The sequence below is a fragment of the Argentina anserina genome, chromosome 3 (assembly GCF_933775445.1).
Source record: "Argentina anserina chromosome 3, drPotAnse1.1, whole genome shotgun sequence".
NCBI lineage: Eukaryota > Viridiplantae > Streptophyta > Magnoliopsida > Rosales > Rosaceae > Argentina > Argentina anserina.
In genome coordinates this window covers 33,538,893-33,562,267 of record NC_065874.1, presented here as the reverse complement: position 1 = coordinate 33,562,267, position 23,375 = coordinate 33,538,893, and the positions used below count along the sequence as shown (strand labels likewise).

General features: G+C 38.3%; 4 protein-coding genes across 4 annotated transcripts; 1 reads left to right on the top strand and 3 right to left on the bottom strand.

Annotated features, from left to right (window-relative positions):
* Positions 1–577: 577 nt before the first annotated feature.
* On the bottom strand, positions 578–2,057 carry LOC126789451 (60S ribosomal protein L31-like). The gene is made up of 2 exons (XM_050515607.1): positions 1,899–2,057; positions 578–1,082 (listed from the first exon to the last, which is right to left on the bottom strand). The coding sequence occupies exons 1-2, from the start codon at positions 1,982–1,984 to the stop codon at positions 803–805; spliced, it is 366 nt and encodes a 121-aa protein (XP_050371564.1). The 5' UTR covers positions 1,985–2,057; the 3' UTR covers positions 578–802.
* Positions 2,058–3,092: 1,035 nt separating this feature from the next.
* Positions 3,093–8,578, bottom strand: LOC126789416 (uncharacterized). Its single transcript, XM_050515566.1, has 12 exons — positions 7,685–8,578; positions 7,032–7,234; positions 6,742–6,939; positions 6,535–6,606; positions 6,029–6,124; positions 5,670–5,749; positions 5,394–5,469; positions 5,019–5,229; positions 4,614–4,810; positions 4,254–4,359; positions 3,999–4,088; positions 3,093–3,910 (listed from the first exon to the last, which is right to left on the bottom strand). Exons 1-12 carry the CDS (start codon positions 8,235–8,237, stop codon positions 3,165–3,167), a joined length of 2,628 nt encoding a protein of 875 aa, XP_050371523.1. The 5' UTR covers positions 8,238–8,578; the 3' UTR covers positions 3,093–3,164.
* Positions 8,579–13,909: 5,331 nt separating this feature from the next.
* On the bottom strand, positions 13,910–18,717 carry LOC126789418 (uncharacterized). Its single transcript, XM_050515567.1, has 8 exons — positions 18,584–18,717; positions 16,739–17,957; positions 16,397–16,586; positions 16,175–16,278; positions 15,981–16,086; positions 15,580–15,884; positions 14,600–14,905; positions 13,910–14,511 (listed from the first exon to the last, which is right to left on the bottom strand). Exons 2-8 carry the CDS (start codon positions 17,843–17,845, stop codon positions 14,143–14,145), a joined length of 2,487 nt encoding a protein of 828 aa, XP_050371524.1. The 5' UTR covers positions 17,846–17,957; positions 18,584–18,717; the 3' UTR covers positions 13,910–14,142.
* Positions 18,718–19,146: 429 nt separating this feature from the next.
* On the top strand, positions 19,147–19,515 carry LOC126787549 (uncharacterized). The gene has a single exon (XM_050513411.1). It carries the CDS (start codon positions 19,147–19,149, stop codon positions 19,513–19,515), a length of 369 nt encoding a protein of 122 aa, XP_050369368.1.
* The last annotated feature ends 3,860 nt before the right edge of the window (positions 19,516–23,375 follow it).

Here is a 23,375-nt window from a genome sequence, read left to right as displayed (position 1 = left end):
CCACATATTCATCACCATGCACCATTGTGTGGTACAACACATATTCATCAACATGCACCATTTCTATAGTTTGCACCAGTGTGTGGTACAACTCGCAAATGAGAGAAATTGACGTTGCGGTGGTACATGACTGGTATGGTTTTGTGACAGTTCTGGCATATGGATTTCTGGAATCGTTAAAAGCGCCTCTGCATTAAGCTTCTTACAGAAAACACAGCTACAGAAGCTGAAACGGCTCCTAAATGTCGACCCAAGTCTAGGATCTTGTTATGCATTGTGATGTAAACAAGTCATGTAATCTTATGCTGGCACTTCACTATAAGCAAGCGCAGCAATAACACCATTTGGCAGATTTGCACAGCTGGGGGCTGCTACAATCCAATTTCACATAATACCTCATACATGTTGTATCAAAGACAGCACACGTGAAGCATTAGTGAGATAATGACTCACACAGCGCCAGCTGTACCAATTTTGCATTCAAGAACAGGAGGCCAAACGGTGAACAGTAACTTCACACGCGTTGGATGGCCGGCGCAACACGTGCCAAGAGGTCCGTGTTATGAGGAAGCAAGAGTATTAAGTATTTCTCATATTATAGATGCTCTCGTGATGCAACCAGAAAACAATAATGGCCACCTCATAATGAACAAGGATAGAAGGGAGTACAATTCAAGTTACTTCTAACTGTGTCTCGGTTTCAAAGTGAAAAAGTTGAAACAAAAATTAACCAGACTCTGCTGTGAAATAGACTTGGAACAAAATGAATTACCAACAATCAAGTCCGGAGAGGCTATATGATTCAATTGTCTCCATCGACGACCGTAGTGCCTAATCCCTTAAGACCATCTGGTGGAACATCAGTGACTGTTACCAGGGTGTATAGCTCCTCTTTGGCATCTTCCTCGTCGTTTCTTCTGCGAGCAATGCGTATTCGAACCCTCCTTGGCACACTTCGGATGCCCCGGCTCCAAATGTGTTTGTTGAGCTTCACATCGACCCTGACATCAGTGGTTCCCATAGCCTTCTGAGCAAACTTCCGGATCTCCTTGATGGCATTTGGTGCCTTCTTCTTGAATGTGCTACAGAAGAACAGATGAGCACGGCATTATAGTTTGTTTATGAAATAATGATCTTATACACTTATTAAGGACAACATCTGTCAACATATTCCAAATGTTCCAGAACAAACTCATAGCACGCGGAGTGGACAAAAACAAGCTATATCGCCTATATGCACTAATTCTTTAGCGTGACTAATTAAGGGCAAGTAAACAGCATATATGCAATAATGCACCTATACATGAGCCATAATCATAACCAATTCATCATTGCATCAATGAAACTAAAATCCATGGCAACCAATAGTACCAAATGCCTCTGCTCTAATACTGTCGGAAAAATACATTACATTATGTAATATAGACAAGCACACCAGTAAACAATACTGATCCCAAGCTGCCCTAGTCCTCAAATTTATATACATTTAGGCTGCTGTTCGCGTTTCAACCCCTCTCAATCAAAGGGTACCTACTCCATCCCATTATTAGATCAAATTGAGTCTCACACCACACATTTCAACCTTTCAACTTAAACATTTTCTCCTAATTTCCCAGCAAATCATCCTATTCCAGTCAATAATATTTACCTCACTAATCCACATAAACATTTCAAAACAAAACTGGAACCTACACTGAACCATATACATCAATCAAACTAGCATAAAGATCAAATCATAACTAACAATGCAGCAAAATGAGCAACTAAGTTGAAGATTCAACAAAATCAGAGCATGATCAAGCTCAACCTACATGAAAATTATCAGCTAAATTGAACTCGAATCTTAAATCAGATATAAACTATAGTTAACGAATCAAAGATTTGAGAGAAGTGAATACCATCCATGGAGGCGCTTGTGGAGATTGATGGTGTACTCTCTGGTCACCACCTCTTCTTTTCTTCCTCGGCTCGTCGTCTCCACCATTGTTGACAGCTCTGAAGCTCCCTGCGGCGAAGAAACAAAAACCCTAAAACCCTAAAACGATGCCGCGAATAGTCCGACGACAGTCAACAGTCTTATATACGGTTTTGGGTTTTCTAATTGTGGATTATATGAACTGGGCTCACTATTGTAAACTTACAATGGGGGTAAAACTGTCTTTTAGGTTACGTATTGCAAACGTATCCTTGGATTGGGAGACGTAAAAATGTTTAATAATTGTCTGAAAGACTTTGAAAGAGCTCGGATAGGCGTCAAATAAGATCGGTGACATTACTGAAAAGACTACTTTACCCCTAAGTTCTGGTTTTTTTTTTATACCATGGGAAACTCTTGGTGGATTTCCGAGTGGCCCAGTGTTGAAGTTTTACTTTTTACAGTGTTTAATTTTCTATAAAATGGTTTTAAAAAAAAGTTCCTAGAAAATGATAACAAAAAGAGATTGGCAATTCATTACACCACTTGCATTTGTGGTCAGTCGCAACTCGCAGCCATATGCATATGACTGCTATGAGGAACTGGCTATGAAATTCTTGGTTCAATTCCATTTCATTCCAAACTCATAATTCCATCACTTCTGCTCGTGAGTCCTCAATCTTAAATGCAGCTGCACTCTGAATCTCTGATTGATACACTACTAGGGCTTTGGAGCATTATATGTACTTCTACATATGCTAGTTTCCTATACACACTAGATTTACCCAGTGGTAAGAGGGATTCAAACTTATTGGGATTATATATTTGAATAGTGATTTCAAGGCTCAGGTGTTGCAGGTTGGTGTAGTGGTCTTGCCTTGTCGGGTTTGCTCCTGGGTCTTGGTTCGACTCACGAAGCCAGTAAAAATGGCTAGGCGCTCTGCTGCAATGCGGGGCGGGACCATTTCACATGGACTGGCGGATTAATCTCTTGGGCCTAAAAAGCCTTTGGGAAACGTGACTGTCAAAAAAAAAGGCTCTAAGTGTGTTTAATAATTGGCCAACGAGGAAAGAATTGTTTAGATTCGGAAAGAGAAGAAGATAATGATTTAGCTATAGTACTTAGATTAGTGGCATTGGCACTTTTTACATGATCCTGAAGAAGCATAATTGCATATACAAAATGAAAACATCTACCAATACTTGTTACCCAATTGATCAGCCCAGGTCTCCAAAATCATGTTCGAACTTAAACAGTTGTTATGTTGAGATAGGCAGTATAGAATTCATCCCTGAAGCTTGACAATGGTTGCAAAAGAAAGTTCCTATCCTTTCCTTGAGCAACAAAGCTGAGAGGATGATACTGACTAATTCCGCTGTTCATTACAAAGCTCGCTGCCTGTTTGAATTCATCATCTGATGAATCCAAATTGCAGCCGAGCTTCAAGGCTGCATTAACCTCCAACTCCGGGCTATATACAAAGCAACCCTTGTCACTTTGTGACTCCAAGGAGGCCGAGGCAGTCTTTCCATCCAGACCTGGAACCAAGCGAAAAACTATGTTGTCCTTGCTATCTGAAGATTCTGCTATTACAAGGTTCTTGTCTTCCCCTTGATGCCCCAGAACCTTTCCAGGATGATCAAACAGCTCTAGCATGACTGATTTCCCTACAGCATCTTGCGCTTTGGAAATTTCTGTTGACGAGCCATCTAAAATGAGTCTAAAAGTGGCATGAACCGAAGCAGCAGTGCCTGCTTCTGGAAAGTTGTCCAGTTGGATCGTTTGGTTTAAATTGGTCAAGGCAAAAGTTGAGTCTTCGTACTCTTGGGAGAAAGATACCAAATAATTATTGTACGAGGAAGGGATTGGAGTTATCCAGTCTGAAAGAGAGTTGGTTGACTCAATTCGAAGGTCCCAGTTCCCACTGGTATGAGCCGCAAGCAGAACTGGACCATAAAGAATTGCTTGGAGTGAAGCAAACTCTTCCCTATCATCTGAGTTTATTCAAGGGACATGGTAAGTTCGTACATCATTTATGTGAAAAGTTTGTGTAGGAAGGGATTTTATTAAGGGTAAGGGTACCTTTAATAGCTTCTGTTCTCAGATTAATGGGTAGCTGAAGAGTTACTATGTCACCATGACTCCATTTATTTGATATTTGTAGGAAAGTACCTGTATCCCACAAACAGATAAAAACGATTATGTTTATATTCTGCATCTAAAAGATCAAAATCGACTAACTGAATTAGTCGGAAAACATGACATGAACATTAGACGATAATGAGCCATGGTAGAGAGGATTAGAAATTAAAGAGGATATTCTGATGGATTTCATACCTGGAGCTGATAAATGCAGACTTTGACCATTCAATGCTGCCTTTGCACCATCTGAATCTGTCCAGATTGGCATTCGTAAGTTCAAGGTAGATGATTTGCCTGTCCCCTGCATCATTTAGTCCAAAATAAGTAGCATGCTTTAAGAAAAAAGGCAGATGATTTTTTTTAATATGGGACACGCCACCAAAATTTAGAGAGCAAAATCAATAAAAACAAATGTAAACGTGGATTGCATTTAACCAACACAAAGTATACAACAGTTGTGCATGTAATTGTGTGTGCAATACGATGAATCAACAATTACTTATATGAACCACATGATAGTGTTACTGTTGAGGCCATAGTCAATATGATCTGTACCTTTGTTGAAGAAAATATTAACGTGATTCTAAGGTATGGATCCCAGGAATTGATGTTATCAACTGTCTGATTAAGCACAAGTTGTCCAGATTTCCAATCAAGCAAGCTTGCTATATACTGGATAATGTAAAGACCAGGAGTTTCACCATCTTCTTCAAAATATATGGAATCTCCTAACTTTGAGAATGATTCAATCCCTGAAAATAGCATCAAGAAGATCGCAGTAATGAGTAGTCATTAGCCTGCAACAACAGCAGCAATGGAATAGCATTCTAAATTGCTTCAATCAGAACAAGTTGGACGAAAAAGCATGAAAGGATGTAAAGATCATGAAAGTTTTAAAGCATGTTGATGGAATCTGAAACCCCTAGGATAAACTGCTAGAAAGGACAAGCGATCTCATACCAGTGCCATAGCAGCACCAGAAATGGTCAAATGGTGATCCCCAACCATGATAGCTCTTGGCCTTGGACTGTCCACGGCCTAGTGGGAGCATGTAGATCATGACTCCAGGCTCAGTTCCTCTTTGGATACCCAGCACACCATTTGTTAGAGCTCGCTCATAATAATCTGCATATGCCATTTCTTTGGTCCATCTAAACAGGTTGCGGGAGACCTACAAGATGAATGCAAAGTGCCAAAGATGAAGCAGAAGGAACCTTTGCATTAGTAATGTTAACACACACCACAGCCAGGCTATTTCTTTGTAGAATGAATAAATAAATGAGCAACCAACCAGCCAGGGTATCTCTTTGATTAATAACTTGCAGATAAGCATACCTTCAGCATGTTATAAGTTACACATGATTCCTCATTCTCTGATTGTAGAGTGGTCGCTAATCTTTTAGGGTCAGACCTGCTCACAATTAGGAAAGCAAACCAAAACAAGTTGGAATTAAGAACCTAGTCTGAAAGAAAGAAGCATAACTCCATAAAAGGATGCATCTAGACTTTCTAAATACTTGTCTGCAGATTAGCATTGAAAATTCAAGCACAAGGATGAGCTATAGATGAATAAACTGAGAATTGAAAGTTTAACTAGCTGAATTGCAGTACCAAAACTCGCTGACTGATGTCCCTCCTGTGGCATAACTGTGAGAAGAGTTAACCATCTCCATAAAGAAAATTCCCATTTCCTGACAATTTTAGATTATTGAGAAAGTGTTAGCATTAAAGTCCTCCCTGATATTCTAAACCTCATATCTGATATAAAATAAACAATAGAGATATTTATTTCTGGGTCAAGAGATAAGAAGGTAATGTAAAGACGAAGAATACAAGTGCAATGCCATATCCAAAATAGAAGTAACATCTCTACAAACGCACATCGAATGCAAGGGGAGCCAATTCGCAAGCACAAACATTAACAGTAAGTTGAGAGCTGTAATTCATATATTTCACAAATTTAAATTTACCTTATAAAGTGGATCACCAGTGACTTCATACCGCTTTTGAGCACCAATGACAACTGGAATATGTGTGTTAGTGTGGTAACCAGCTATGTCATAGGCCTACAAATGTAGGTACTTGGTAAGAGGCAGTACAAGAGATAAATTCTGGAGAAACTCAAAGTTTGATTGGCCTAGATATGCTCAAGAGACAGATAGAGACAGAACCAGTTAATCCTCTTCCCACCATTTCAGACCATAATCATTCATCAAATGCCCCGAAAGTACTTCTAAGGAAATATAGAACATCTGACCAGCTCATAATCTTATCTTTGCATGAAATAGACGCAAGAACTTTACCACTTCTATAATTCTATCAATCTATCATACAACTTTGTCAGGATATAGGTGCCTTACTCGTTTTTCCCTTTGGTATAAGAACTGAATTCCATAAGGTGTTTGTTTTCTGCTCAGACAAAATATTTAGATATCTAAGGGCTACCTAGCAATACTCAAAAGAAAACAACTGTTACCTGCACTGCCAAGAGTCCTAGAAAGCATGGTTTGTCAAAAAGATGAGCCAACAATAAATGCTTCGTATCTCCCTGAGCACAGCATTATGAACGTTTGATGTCACAAGCCAACATTCACACACTAGAAGTTCTTAAGAGCAATGAATTGTATGCAAGCAAAACCAAAGTTCTGGATTCCAGAAATGGTGCTTGATAGTAATTACTTACTGTGATAGCATAGAGCTTATAAAGAACGTCATTCATGCCACCAGATTCTTCATTGAGTGACATATAATGTCTTTCTATACTGTACTTCAATATGACATTCTGAACACGTTTGTAAAAGTAATCAACCATCCATTTCATCATACTTAAAGCTTGGTCATTACCAGCAAGTGTATACTGATCTAACAGGCCTGCCAAGATCTGCCAAAGTAAACAAGTAGATAATCTAAACATATGACTCTGAATCAAACTGAACCTTTTAAATCTAATAAAACAAAAGAATTAGACTCTACCTTGTGGATGGTATAATAAGGAGCCCATACAGGTTTGATAGCTTCCAAGCGATCAAATTCCTCAGTTGGATAAGCAGAAAGATATCCACTGCCAATTTTATTCTGACAAAGAGAAAGACTTGACACAATCCCAGACATCTTATCTTTGAGAGTATCATTATGAGTGCTAGCCCACATCAGTGCCGAAGCACTCAAATAATGCCCTTCATAACACAAAAGCAAGTTATATAAGATGATTTTCAAAAACTAAAATTGAAACTCTTTAAGCCTAAAGGCACACACCATTTTATCATTTGATAATGTCATTATGACAGTCTGTCGCATATTATGACTAGTATGTTGCATTACTTGCATATTATTCATTCTCTCCATTTTAATCCGAAAAAGAAAGGGAACACCACTGTTCCTCCAAACTAAGGTGGAGCTCCCTTTCCAAAACTGTATACAATACATGAAATTTAAGGAAGCTTAAAACATTCAAAAGCACCTTTAATAAAATCAAACAAATTATATCACATTAGAATATGAGAAGACAATGTCATTGCAGAAGACCACTTAACATGTGACGAAATGAAATGTACAGAAAAGCTACCATGACTAATGGGAAGCAAACAACGTTAAGAAAAATAATGAGATAGCATGTATGAACTAACCTACAAAATGACCCCGAAGTTCACCATCTGGTTTCTCCCATGAATCTCTGGCATCATATGGTTTTCCGGGGGTTGCTAAACCAGCTGTCTTTTGAAAATTCCAGAGTAAACTATCTGAATCCAACATCAACAGGTACTCCAGATTTGTTTGCTGTGCCTTCCCATGTTGTGAGGTTGGATCCAACCTCACATCATGCAATGACACTTCCTTAAGGAACCCTCCGGGGGCCTCAGAACCACCACCGGAGTTTTTCATCTTGCGGTACATGACTGACCACTCATATTCATCTTCCTCCCTCAATATTTTTCTTGGAAGCAAATTGAACCAAGCAGAATCATCACTTGGTGTCAAGTGGTAGTGTGAGAACACCTCTTTCTTAAAAGTTTCATTTTTGGAATTTAAAAGTTCAAACCGAAGAGTATGTGATGCCATCCATGATTCAACAGTATTTGTACACTCCTTACCCACAGCAAAACCACATCCCCACACACATAGAAGAAAAATCACAAACACAGATGACATATCAAGAAACCCAAAACCCTTCATTTCCATCAAAACAATACCCAAATTCCCAAATGTGATAAAAAAAAAAACAAGCAAATTTAGTAACAAGAACACAACTTTATACCCAAATTCTGTTCATATTCGACTTCCAACAATCAAGTACTCAACTTTAACAAAACAAAAAAACCACAAAGCATGATCACTGAAAACTCCAAAAGAATTCAACTCTGACTTCAATGTGTCTATCTGAACATAACCCAGAAGAGAGTGACCTCCAAGTTCAGTGAACTAGTGAGAAAATCAGTATGAAACCCATAATCAAAGTACAAGAACTGAACTGAAAAGAGTATATGAGAAGAACTAAAGACTCTGAATAAGTAAAAAGCAGGAGCACATGTGAGTATATATGTGACTGTGTAAGAGTAAGGGCCTATATATATACAGAAGCTAGAGTACAAGATAGCAACTTGTCTCAACTTGTCTCCGGGATCATCTCGTGAAAGCTAAGATGACTTTTCGTGTAGAGTAGAATTTTTTTCCACAAAACGAATAATTGTTCTCAAACATATTTACTGAAATTAATTATCTATAATTATACATATGTACATTGGAGATTAGAGAGAGAGAAAGAGAGGTGAGAATCACGGACTTTGAGGGGAGTTGACCCAAAAGAGATTCAGGGGTTGAAGAAGAAGATGACGGGAATGAGCAGAGCACCAACTGGAGAAGACCGCGGTTGTTCTGTTGGGGACTTGGGGTCTTCCATCTATTCAATTGTTTTTCACTTCTTCTTTTGTTTTGGTTCCTCTTGTAAGTTGTAACTGAAGTTAAGGAAATCTGTTTTCTTCTGGTTAAAAATATTTTTGTTTAGGTCAAATACTAATGTTATTAGACTAAATGATACCATAAAAGTAATATGTGTTGATGATAAAAAAAATCTAAATAGTATCGGTAAAAATAATATATACCCATCAAAAAAAAAAAAATATATATATATATATGTAATATATCGCCATTATAGATGTATTTTTTCTTTTGACATCATTATGACAAAAGAATGAAGTTGTTCAAAATACAAAAAATAGAGCGCTACTTATGTACTTAGCTTACATAAGCTTTTAATTTTTTAAATTTTCGCATTCTCATCTAGTTTTTAATTCACATTAGCAAAAGAAGATATAAGCCCCGTACTTGTAATATGAACAAATTACAATTCCTCTTAAATAAGAAGGTAGTACAATGACATAATTTAAGCAGAAATTAAAAGATTAGGTCAACCAAAACTGCAACATACCTAGGCGTGTGGGAGCTATATCTTTTTGGTGAAGCAACTTTGTCTTATTTCTAATAATCTTGTGAAATAGATTGACGAATGGTTGATAGTATGTCCCATCTATTAAGATGTAAGGTCCATTCAGTTACACAGATGCAAGACATGTATCAAAGTAAAACTATTGCCAGTATCATTCTTCTGTGCATCTGACCATCTGTAATGATCGACCTCCGAAAATTGATGTCTACTTGCTGAGTTGCTTCCAAAGGATTGTTGCTGGAATTCTCAAATCACATTCTTAATTAAGACAGCAAACTAAGTCTATCTTTGATCAGCTAAACAACAAAAGTTATGTAATACTGTTTCTCTTGTTCTTCACCTTCAAGATCCTACCAACCTAATCCACATTATAAAACTTGGTTCATGGATGATGATGCATCACACTCATATCAGAACTGTTAGCACTACATAATTCCCACGTAGGAGTCCATAGCTTTACACCCATATCAGAACTGTCAAACATAACTAATTAGTTCGTCGCACCCTTTGGTCAATTGGTCTTGCCATTAGTGGGGATATGCTCTATAACACTTTGCATACGGAAATTCCAGGAACTAGCATCTAGACTTGGTTTTTAGTTGTATAATATATGATAGTATAAATATAAATTGATTCAATTAACCAATCAAATATAAATATAATTCTAACAAGTCTATTTGATGAATGATTAAAGATTTCAACTTTCGTGAGTATGGTACAAAGAGGTGAAAGAGTGTGTAGGTGTGAACAATGAAGATGATATGGAAATTGTCGAACCCTTTGGTCAATTGGTCTTGCAATGAGTACATGAGTGGATCTGCTTTATAACACCTTTCAGGCGGAAATCCAAAGACTAGCATCTAGACTCGGTTTTTCGGTATTTAGTTATATGATATATAATAGTATAAATATAATTTGAATTAATCAATCAAATATAAATATAAATCTAACAATTCTATATGATGAATGATTAAAGATTTCAACTTTTGTAAGTATGGTGTAAAGAGAGTGTGGGTGTGAACAAATAAGATGATACGGTAGAAATAGTCGAATCCTTTGGTGAGTTTGGTCAATTGGTCTTGCAATTAGTAACTAAGTGGATCTGCTCTATAACACTTTGCAGACGGAAATCCAGGGACTACCATCTAGACTTGGTTTTATGGTATTTAGTTGTATAACATATAATAGTACAAATATATATTAATTCAATTAATCCATAGATTAAAGATTTCAACTTTCGTGGAGTGGTAAAGATAAGTTTTTTTTAAATAATGATAAACATAAATTTGACTGTCAGAGGATTCACATGACTTTTGAATTTTGATACAAAAGTTTTTTTTTTTTGTAATATTTACTCCTTACTCCATAGCTTTCAAATCCTAAATTATTTACTCCAAAACGGTGCGAGAAAAAGGGTATCATTTTGCCGTCACTAGGATCCCCTCTGGTTCATATTATCGTATCAGATAAAATCATTGGAATAAGTCCTTATCTGATCACCAGATCGATTGAGAGCATCATCATACGATTTGTTTGTGGAGTAAACTCTTTTAAAAAAAACGTGTAACTAATGACTGCTGACTCCCAAATAGGCAACCATGACAAACTGATCACAACCATTATCTGGTTTTGCATATTACTTGCAGAATGAAAAGGGAGCAGATGGTCTGTATTTGTATGTGGTTATTAGAAAGTGTGATTTAAAGTGATGTATACGCATGACCAAATCAGAAACATTAGCAACAGAGCTTAATTTTGGAATATAATAGCAACCGTACGTAGGAAAACCACAAATGATGATATAATATTATCTGCATAGTCTTGGTCTATCATCAGCAATTCAGCACAGATATAAAGTTGCTAAAAAATAGATGTAGTGCGTGGTTTTCTATTGTTTTCATACTAATATGCATATTTTAGAGGGTAAGATGATATCATGAGCAAAGCCCTTTACTTAATGGCATCTCAAAGAGCAGTAGTTGTATGTCACGTCCCGTTTTCGGGAGTGTTTATCGTAAGCGTCGTTGCTTAGATGAACTTCATGTATATGTGGGATTGCTCCAAAATCAGAAATGTGGGAGATATATGGCTACACTCTTCTTAGGGGTTCAGGCAAGACGACCCGGTTAAGTTTGGGGAGCTTGTCACTAGTCAGGGACTTAACGTCGAAGAAGGGAGTTGGCCGCCCTACACATTGGTCAGGGTCTGGAGCCGATCCCTTGATGAGCTTAAGGCATGGCGAAATCAGTGCATTTTCGCGTTGGATAAGGCTGGCTCCATTGGGATGGAGCACCGCATGTACCAAGTGTGGCAGCCGAATGGCTAGATCCGTGACAAATGGTATCAAATCTGCCTCGATATCATTGTTGTTGTGTCGTCAAAACGCTTACATGTGTTGCCGTATTCCCAAGATACGGGGTGCTCCGCAGGAGAGTCGAGTAGACAAGGTCGCCTCCAGGGGGAGGACCGGACGAGGATCCATGGCAAAGTCCAGGACGAGAGATTCGGCACGAAGCATTGTTGGGCGATCTTTGGGAACTCCTTTCGTCGCTCAAGCAACACGGGCGTACAAGAGTTACGCGGGCCGGAAGTGGGGATGTCGTGTACGAGAACGTACACCAAGTTTGGTGAGGGAGGATGTTACGTCCCGTTTTCAGGAGTGTCTATCGTTGGCGTCGCTGGTTAAATGAACTTCATGCATATGTGGGATTGCTCCAAGATCAGAAGTGTGGGAGATATATGGCTGCACCCTTCATAGGGATTTAGGCAGGCCGACCCGGTTAAGTTTGGAGAGCTTGTTGCTAGTTAGGGACTTAACGTCGAAGAAGAGAGTTGGACGCCCTTCATACTAGTTGGGGTCTAGAGCCGATCCCCTGATGACCCCAAGGTAGGCAGGGCCGGCCCTGTGTCAAAAATGCCTCAAGGCGAAAAAAAATTGGAGGCCTCTAAGCTGGAGTTCTCTCATTTGTCTTTTTTGTTTTAGCCACAAATTTGAAACTATGGAATCGCAAGGTGTCCGTGGTGAATGTGCAGTGGAGACGGCATAGCCGTAATGAGGCCACTTATGCGGGAGACATATCTGCACCTCTTCTGGCACTTAGTTAATTTCAAGGACGAAATTTCTTTAAGGGGGTAAAGTGTGAGCCCCTGCAAATTTCTTTTTTCTTTTTGGCATTGTTGTCACATTAACCGACATTTTTCGAGATATCAAACTTTTTGATTTATCATTTTTATGTTAAACTACGTGTCGTCACGAGCGCGGAGGTATTCACGGAATATTTTTCCGACGCTCGGTTAATTTTATACGTAGTTACGAAGTTTATGATTACTTAAGTCACATTTTCAGAAATTACACTTTTTACATTCTTAAATCTCAGCACTTGATCTCCATCATTTGATCTCCGCTGTTGAATTTAAAGTAAAAAGATAGTCTAGGGTTGGCTCTCCCACACACAAACTTCTCTCTTTTTTTCTTTTTTTTCTTATCCTTCTCTCTTTTCTTTCTTCTTCTCTCTCCCTCACGCGTCCCTCTCTCTATTTAAAACAGAGAAACCCAGAGACTGCGGCCTTTAACCGACCACGTTAGGGATTGCCACCACCGCCATTCTCTCCCCCTCGACGAGCTCTACACAATCCGGTCATTGCATGTGAGATTTGTGCCGATCTCTGTCCTTTCGAAATTGGAGGCCCTGATTTTTAGAGGCCCCTGGCGCAGGCCTGCTTTGCCTTACCCCAGGGTGAAACCAGTGCATTTCCCCGTTGGATAAGGCTGACTCCATGGGGATGGAGCGCCGCATGGACCAAGTGTGGCAGCCGAATGGCTAGGTCCGTGACATGTAGCTCTTTGTAGTCTTGAAAACACATTGTCCTCCAAGACCTTGCCATTATGGCTTGGATGGGAACCAACTTGACAACTGATGGAAATTTAATTAATAGGAAAACGATTGATGGCTTAAAAATGCAAGTCGTATTGATGTGAGCTACCTTGACTAGTAAGAATGGAAAGGTTGTTCTAGCTTTCAAGTTTGCATCCGGATCTTGTCGGGGAGGAAGAATGGAAAATCATATATGACGATACTCGATACGTATATTACAGCTCTTAGCCCTTAGCAGGATGAGTTTTAACTTTCAAGTACAATGTTTTGAAGTGGAATGCTGGCAATTTGTTTCTAGGTTTGTTCTAATGGTTCTTCGGCTTCTAATGTAAAGCTTAAGTGGCGGAGTACCTTGGAAGGTACTGAATCGTAAGTTTCACTTCCAAGTCCCCCATGAGACTTGAAACAAATGATGATTCCTCCACCAAATGAGGATAAAAATGATAGGATAAGAAGAGTGTTCGTCAAGTGTGCATCACGATCTATATGACTGTTCCATCACAAAGGGCAGACTGGGGACATAAACCTCAAGGCAGTATCAAAATTGGAAGGTACAGCTTCAATAGCGAGTACTTTAATACAGAAAAGATAAATCTGAAATACTAGTTATAGCACAAAATCTGCATAAACTTGATCCAGGCAAACAATAAACTTCACACCATACCAAATCCAGGCAGTATTTTACAATTTGTGAAATTCAAGGAATATTGAGATAACTATTTTATTTTAAAAACCTCATTACGTTTGTTCCACAGCAGTAAAGAGATTAATGTCTCCTCCGCTTCTTCTTGCGTTTTTCGTCCCGATCACTTTCACTTTCAGAGCTTGATGATTCTGATTCTGATTCTGATTCAGACTCAGAACTAGCTGACTCTGAGTCTGATGAACCAGAACTGTTGGTTTCTGCATCTGACTCTGCTTCTTGTTGTTGTTGCATGATAAGGCGTGGCATGTGTTTCAAATACTCCCGCAGATTCTCAGTGATGCCACCAAGCCCAATGGATGTGAAAAAGTTAATAGCAAAACGGGTATTCTTGGGATTATCCCTTGGGAAAATAGATTCGTAAGAGTCTTGCATTGCAGGATCCGTCAGCCGCTCATTAAGCAGACGAATACCAAGATGCTCCGAGAGTTCCTGCATCGTAAACAAATAACATATTATACGAGAAGGAAATCAACTAACATAAAAATCAAACAGAAAGACTCGGTTTCTTTTATGTTACCTGGAAAAGGATCTTGATGAATATACGAGAAGAAGAAGTGGTGTCCTCTTCGGTTAATCGTATATAGGCTAAACAATGCCACGGAAGAGCATCTGTTCCAAGTAAATGCGCAAAAAACTTGGCTACATTACGTAGCTTATTCGTTTCAAGCCGGTGAATCATCGAATACTGTTGGACAAAACACTTCTCAAAGTTTTCCTGGTGGATCCTGTTGATCATGCAGAATCGCTGTCCCAAAAGACCATAATAACGAAGGTAGGTTCTCTCCTGACTGCAACATTCCAAAAGCATGACACATAGCTCCATCTGCAAAGACCATATCAAAAAAAATTAGTTTTTCAACTGTATGATAACTATAACCAAAATTGCATAGATGCTAAGAGCAACATGCATAAATAACATATAAGGTTATCAAGTATCAACTATCATCAAAATACAAACCATGGAGTACGAGCAACTAGATAACTATAACCAAAAACAAATCCAACCAACTGAATTCAAAGCACATCTTCTGTGCAAGATCTCCTGTGCATGGAACTTTACTTGTAATTGCTGTAACCAATTTACAAATAAAATTCTCTATGTGCGCAGAAATCTCAGAAACTGCCATCTTAACATTGGCAGCAAGATATTTCAAAGTTGGACTCTCAGCATGACGAACAAATACATGTGGTAAACCTCTTTTGCTGTCGGAGAAGTCAGTAACCTTTGTACCAAGCTGAAATTATATTTTTCCTAATATATCTAAACTCAAAGGTTTTTTAATTCCGAAACTTGCAGGACTGTATCCACTTGTTGATTGTTATCCACTATATGAACCCTTATGTTGCAGTTGATTAATTATAAGCAAACTTAAGAGTAGTCTTACATTAACCCTAAAGTTCCCATTCAAGAAGAGTGGCACAAAATGCAAAAAAAATCCTACTTATCGAGTGAAATGCAATGAAATAGCAACAAAAGGCATGCAAAGAATCACTCACCTCTTGCCCTGGCTCAAGCCTAATCTTAAGGAGCTTATGACCTGCTTCCTCAAAATCTACACTGGACATGATAGTCAGATATATTGTCCTTCGAAGATTCACGAGATTTGTTTCTGTCTCATCTCTAATTTTCATTTGCTGCTCATCCTCTTCATCTTCATCATCTTCGTCATCGTCGTCGTCATCCTCACCATCTGAAGCTGCATCCGAACCTTCATCCTCAGAGTCTTCACCGAGAATTGTTTTCTTCACCTCTTCATAGCGCTTCTCATTCTCAATGAAATCAGGATCAGGCTTAAAAATATCTGAAACAAATACAAAGAACATTTTCAAAATCACATTAGTGTATATAGAGCTACATAAGTGAAAAGGCCACAAGCAATTTACAGCGTAAAACATACCAAGGGTAACTTCTGAATCTATATCCTCCTCCTGAAGGGAAATCTCATGCGTTAACTGGTCTTCTTGCTCTACAAGGTCCAGTTCTGGACGAACAGCTGGGTGCCCCTGCAAATGCACATATAGAAAAGATACTGTGAATCATGGATATTGATTGTTGCTAAATTGTTTACCATCAGAGGAGATTAGACTCAACCTGAAACTTGGCTTTCCGTAATGCAAATAAGCCTTCAATCAAAAACTGAACCCGTTTGTCAATTTCTCCTTCATGCAGAATTCCACGAAAGCGCTCGAAGATGCCTATTAAAATAAAATAAAAATTATAAGAGATCAATAATCAGAAACGGCATATGCAAACCATACCAAATAAATAGAACCAAAATGCACATAATACAGAAGAGTGGAACAGTGTGCGTACCATGGAGCCCTTTAGGTGAAAGGTCTTGCAGTATTGATCCACACTCTGTGACAAAGCCAACAGCAACTTCAACACTGTCATCAGTAGGATTTTCGAGCAGCACAGTGAGCAATTCCAATGCAATAATCTCATGAGCCACTTGTTGGTTGACAAGATGCGCAATAAATTTAACAGCAGCAAGCAGTTGTGGCTGGTCAAAAAGTCAAGCAAGTTAAAGGAATGGTAATTCTCACACTGAATTAATTATCGAAACAAAGAATTTTTTTTAATAAAAATAAGGGTTTGGAGCATTAAAAATAAGTAAATAACTTAAAAGTAAATAACAAAGGAGAAGAAAGACACCTTGTCATTTCGTTTAAAAGCTCTCTTAAGCTGCAAGACGATTCTTCTCAACAACAGTTCACCAACCTCAGGAAACTTGGTGTTAACAACAGCAACCAGGCCAGCAAATACATCTGTAAAGCCTGGAGAAGCCATCTGAGACTTCATACAGGATCGACAAAAGAGACCCCTTCCACGAATAAGATTCTCCGCAAAAATTTCTGGAATAATATTTTTAATGTTTGCAGCATTGACTTTGTTGACAAGCCCATTAATGCTCTTTCGCAGGGCATCCCATGTTAAGCGCTGATACTCGACACTACTTTTATCTTCGACCTCTTTCATCATTCTGGCCAATTTATAGGGCGGAATATAAACTCCACCAGTCTTTCCCAAACTAGCAATATTCGTATTTGGTTTTCCCTCTCGCAATGTTGACTGTCCTTGGGGCTTGGAATTTTGAAGTACCCTATCATCTCGCTTAGTGTCGTCTCGTCTCTCATTCACCTCTTTATTTCCGTGATATTTTCTATCACCATCATCATCCCAGTTTCTATGCCTACTTTGCCTTTGATCTCTACCATCCCTTCTCCGTTCTGACATTCTGCGGTCTTCCCTCTCATCCCTGTGCTCAGGGTAATGACGTGAAGGCCTGTCCCTTTTTCTACCATCCTCATTCTCCCGCCTTCGATGTCGACCCTCATGTCGGTATCTCTTCAGTCGCTCATCATCTTCTTCAGAACTTCTATCTCCTCTCCCCCTATCACCATTCCCATTTTCACGTTGTCTGCTCCCATTTTCCACTTTCCTTTCCCTTTCACCCCTGCCTTTCTCAGCCCTCTCAGCCTCTTCATCAGAAGTGTGTTGATCCCTATCTTGACGATCACCCCGCCACCTTCCATGTCTATCACTGGCATCTCCCTCACTGGACCTTTCCCTAACCTCCTCCTCATTCAATTTCCCTTGTCTCTTTGTTCTATTATCTTTATCAGAATCTGAGGAATCTATCTCACCCTGCTCAAGATGATTGTCTGACCTGGACTCAACTCTACTTTTATGCTGACGGTTCCTATCTCTTCCTCCCCTCACATCATCATCACTTGATTCACTACTGTACCGTCTAGCCATCAGAACCTATAAAAACTCCTCGTTGTATGCCCAAAAATTAACCCCCCCAAAGCACTAACAACCAGCACTTCAGAAACAAAGTTCCAGTTCCGCTTACTCCAGACCCGAATCCCTGCAATTACCACAAAGAAATAAGACACCATGACATACAAAACTCAGCATTGCCGGATAAAATGAAAAACGCAAGTACAACCCTAAACGAAACGAAACAGGTCAACATTACAAATTCGACTAACAGAGTACTAGTTCAACTCTTAACACCCAGCTTTTGCCTACCAAATACGGTAAAAACTCCAAATTCAATGCTTCGATTTCTACAACACAATTTCATATTCCAATTCACAAAACTTAATCTCCTCTTTCCCAATTAACAATCCAGCCAGAAGTACAATATACTTGGATTCCATGACTCAGCATCTAACCTACGCACACCAGATTGCAATTCCCACGACGAAAACAAAATCGCCGACTCCAATTTCGGATAAATCGTAAATCCAAACCCTAACTTTCGAAATCCACAAAGCACCAAAACCTAACCTAAAATCAGAAACAATTACTTAATCTGAATCAAAAACAAGCCTCAAATCCATACAAATTCATCAAAGAGAGAAATGCCGCGACCGGAGAGTTCAAAATTTAACACACAAAAACCCTAACTCTATATAAGAATACAATAATTATGTATTACCTACAAATATATATACATATATAAAGAGAGATAGAGATATATATACATACCTCGATAAGAATACGCTTGAATCTAAGAGAGTGAAGAAAAGCTGCGAACTTTGGGAAGAAGAAGAAGAAGAAGAAGAAGAAGAAGAAGAAGAAACTGCGATTGAGAAAAGTCCCAACTTTGTTTTTATTTTTTGTTTTATTTTCTAAATTTTTGTGGTTACTGAAATATATATATATATACGGATAAATAGGGTAAGGCCCATATATATAACACGATCAAATCCACTGACCTTTTACGTATTGGGCCGAGCAATTTAGGCTATTATGATTTCAAACCTAGTTGAACTTGGAAAATTCATAGTTGAATCCCTGCCGTGAGTAGGAAAGTTATGTAGTCTCCGTCTATATATATTTCTGAAAGAGAAAGCTTTCCTTGGTCGATCGTGATGGGAACTTTGTGTGTGCAATCGTTTCAGTATCCTCATATTGTGCGAGAGAGACCGGAGTCATCGTACAATTCGTACTTCTTGATGAACATCAGCGTTGTGACTGGTTCGAACTATTGGTGTGCTGCCTCCTTGCTCCATCTTTAACTGAGTGACTTAGAGAGGGAGGAACCAGTAATGTCGAGGAGTACCATTGAAAACGTGCTTTCTAGCTTGCGCATTCCTTCCCGATGTCGCTGTTCTATTGTAGAAAAACTACTGAGGGATGCAAAGGCGAGTGTTAGTGCTAGGGTTTTGAATTTTTGGGTTAAAGTTTATGTGGACATAAATGATCTAGCTCATTCAGACACGAACGAGGGCATGAATTCGAACACAGAGGAAGAAGATATAGATTCAGACACAGAGGAGGAGATAGCAGATATCGATTCAGACATGGAGGAGGAGATTAGTGTTTGTTCCATGTGTAACGAGGAGATTGTGGTTGGTTCCGAAGAAATTCGTATTTCATGTACACGCATGTACCATAGAGATTGCATTGTCAAATGACTTCAAAGTACTTATTGCCCACCGTGTCGGTATGGTATAAGCCAGCAGCTAGTGAAGCCTGAATGAAGATGATAGAATTAGGTGCTAGACTGTGCTAATTAAATGTAATTTGATGTAAAAGTTTGTCATATCAATCGGACATTGTTCCAAATTTTCCACAGACTGACCACTACAGAAAGCTAGCTATTAGGCAAACTGTGTGTGTCTTGCCTCTGTTCCCAATTCGATCTTATGATTAATTCTTATCTTTGCTGGTTTATATATGCCGATCGACTAAACTAAACCCAGAAACACAATCAGCTAAACTAAGAAGCAACACTATCCTACCTAGTTTAGTTTCTCTATACTTGAGATAACAGTTGGACCCAGAAACACAATTTACTGAACTAAGAAGTAAGCAACAGTATCCTACCTAGTTTGGTTTCTCTAATCTCTATACTGGAGATACTAAGTGGTTGGCGTATCTTGGGTTCAATGGGTTGTATTGGAGGATTTATCTACCACACCCAAAGCAATAATCTTTTTACAGAATCTGAAACAAATGAGCATAGAGAAAATTACCAGAAGAAACTCAGGGATGATGAAGTGTGTGATTATTTGAGCACAGCAGAGAATCTGAATCTGAGATTCTAAAAGCTCTGCAAAGGAGGTGAAGAGCACTAGAGGCCTAGAGCAGTAGAGGAAAGAGGCGATGATGATTATGGATCAGATACATTATATAATTGGATTTTGGGTTTTGAGGACTTCGGCTTTAAAGCCCAGATGGTGTTTCGGTTGGGCTCCTCTTTACTTCTGCTAGCGTTTAAACACGTGTTCTACAGAGACATGAATCAGTGAATCACAATATTGAGTTAAATCAACAAAACTTACCGGCGACAAGCCGGAATGTGGTGGCCGGCAACAGCTCCGAACTAGGAGTGTGAAGATAATTTCAGCTTTGTGGACTTAATGGGAGAGGATGCGTTTGGGTTTGGGTATGCTTTTGCATGTTGGTCATGAATGGACTAATGTTCAACAATTGGCGCAGCGCTAGTAGAGAATCTTCTAGGTTGCAAAATGATCACAAATTCACATTAATACAACATTGAAACTGGAAACAATCCCAGACCAGGTTACAAATGGTACATAATCATAAACGAAATGGAAGGGTTGATACCACGAGTTACTCTGTTACAAACACAAACCAACTTTGAAGAAATCATCCTATTTTTCTTGTTACTGATAGCAACCCAACAATTCTCTCTCTCACAAGTGACATTGCTGGGATTTGAATTCCCATTGTAGACATTGATGCATCATGATATCATTCAGGTGGCAAAGATAAGAGTTTCCTCCTATAAAGTCTAGTCCAAGAAAAGCTCATCTTCTCAAGCCTACATCTGCCACTGACAGGCACCTTCTGTGCTTCAGAAATCCTGATCACTTATCCTTCAATCCAATCATACCACTCTGTGAGGAAGAGTAAAATCGTAACAGACAATAGTTAAGAATGGATAACTGACATGTTTGTTATGAAGATGATAGAGATATATGCTAGACTGTGCTAGTTAAACGTAATTTGATGTAAAATTTTGTCATATCAATGGACATTGTTCCAAATTTCCCAAGACTTTTTTTTTAAAATTCAATTCTCAAGTTAAATGACTTATAAGAATTTTTACAATACAAACTCGAAAAATCGGAATATTACAGATAAACTCTAACAAAGAGACAAGACACACATAGTTCGCCTAAATAGCGTTCGATGCCTATCAATCCGTGGCCAGAAAAAAAAAGTGATCAACTCGATGCCTATGCTGAACAACTCGTTATTCAGACTTACGAGGGTTCTTTTTTCTGTGCTCATTTGTAAGCTCGAACTCAGCTGACCATATATATAGACCCTTTCAAGGGTTCAAAAAGAGAGAAAAATAGTTGCCAATTACTCTATACACTATACAGTACACAAAATAGACTACACGGAAGAGACCTAAAGGGGTACTGTTCGATCACTTGCAAATATTACCAAAACTGGGTCACGGGGTAGACGCTCGAATAGATATAGACTAGATTTGGCGATGGTGCTAGTTTGGATCATTGATATACAGCGCAATGAACCAATCAGACCTACGGCTAAGCTAGGGCATGGAAAGCCAGAAGATATATGATCTATCAGTAGATGATGACAAAGATTGCATATGGTTTTCAGTGGACATGCATGTGAGTCTGGTACTCACAGATCGAGAGGAAAACAATAGGTCCAATATCGACATGTAGCTCTGGATTTTCCGACAAATGGAATAATATGTTCATACGCGCGTGTTATCGAATCAAATTCCAGAATTTGGTGCTATGTATTGTTATGTGGTTTGAGAACCTAATACTATAACTGTACTCGTATTGTCATGTCTAGTGTGATTCCATTATTGAATTGTTGTCTTAGTTAGTTTGACATGAAGTTTCGCTTTTGTTCTGCTCCATTGCTCCGATTTTGTTTTGGATATTTCACATGCGAGAAATGGTTGTGTGATGCGATCTTAATCTACCGTATACAGACATCACGTCCATATTAGGTGCCTAACTGCAAATGGTATGCTTAATGGTACAATTCTTCCATGAATATTTTTATCAATCATGGCATGATATAGTTTGAAAAATACTTATATCTATACCAGTATGTATATATGCGTCCAAACTCTTCTTGTTTTTATATATTTAAAAATATTAATATAAATTTTTAACTGTTCAAATTTTTTGTCAAACAAATAGATATCACTTTTATAAAAAAAAAATCAATGTAAATATACATCGTTTACTTAACCGATTGTATGAAACAAACAGACGACTGATTATAAGACTACTAACTTTTACAATAACTGTTCATTTGTTTGATGTAATTGACTTAGCAAACGATTATTATTTCAATTCATATTTTAGTGAGATGATCTTTATTGATCAACTAAACTTTTAAACGGTTAACATTATAAATTACATTATTAAAGTATAAAAATAAGAGAATGTATGGATACAAGTATTTTTCATAGAGTTTTCATCATCTCCTTACGAGCTCAAGTAGCTCAGATGAAAACTAAGCACATGAGAGAATCCACATCCATGATATATACTGTATGAGTATAGTTGCAAACTTGCAATGATCATCTGTAAATTCTGATTCATGCATTAAGCAAGCGGCGTGGTGATGAAAATCATGAAATAATTTTGTTTTTCATTAATAAAAATTTGCATATCACAATAGACAATAACAACCTGGTGGATCTCAAATTATTTTCCTTACTGTATAAAGTGTCATATCTATTGTGATTCCATTAATCGTGTATGCTATTTTTTTCTATTATATTCCGCCCCATTAATTTCACCGACTTTTTTTAGACATTTTAGCCTTTTGGCCTATATATTTCAAACTTAGATCTTTGATGTGATCTTAATCTACTCTATGCACACATCACATCCATAAGTCAAATTAATGGAGATGATTGAATTTACCATCCATTCATGCATGTATATAGGAATCCATCATTACATGAATTGTCTTTAGTTTTGTAAATGTCATTCGATCTATCATCTAGGCCGCAAGAAACTGTTGGTATGTACCAACTACAAGCATTGTAGTGACAAAACATTTCTAACATTATCTAATAATCGAACGATCGTGATCTTTTTTCATCACATAATATCGAGAAACTTGAAATATATGAGTTCCTCAATCATCAAGTCATTGATTTACATTACAATCTCCCCCTTACCGATATATTAATACCAAAAAAAGCATGCCAACGGATCCAAAAATCTAAAACTTAAAAAGAAAATCCCTTGCCAATTACCACCACCACTAAGTTTGCACTGTAAAATTTAAGACCGCC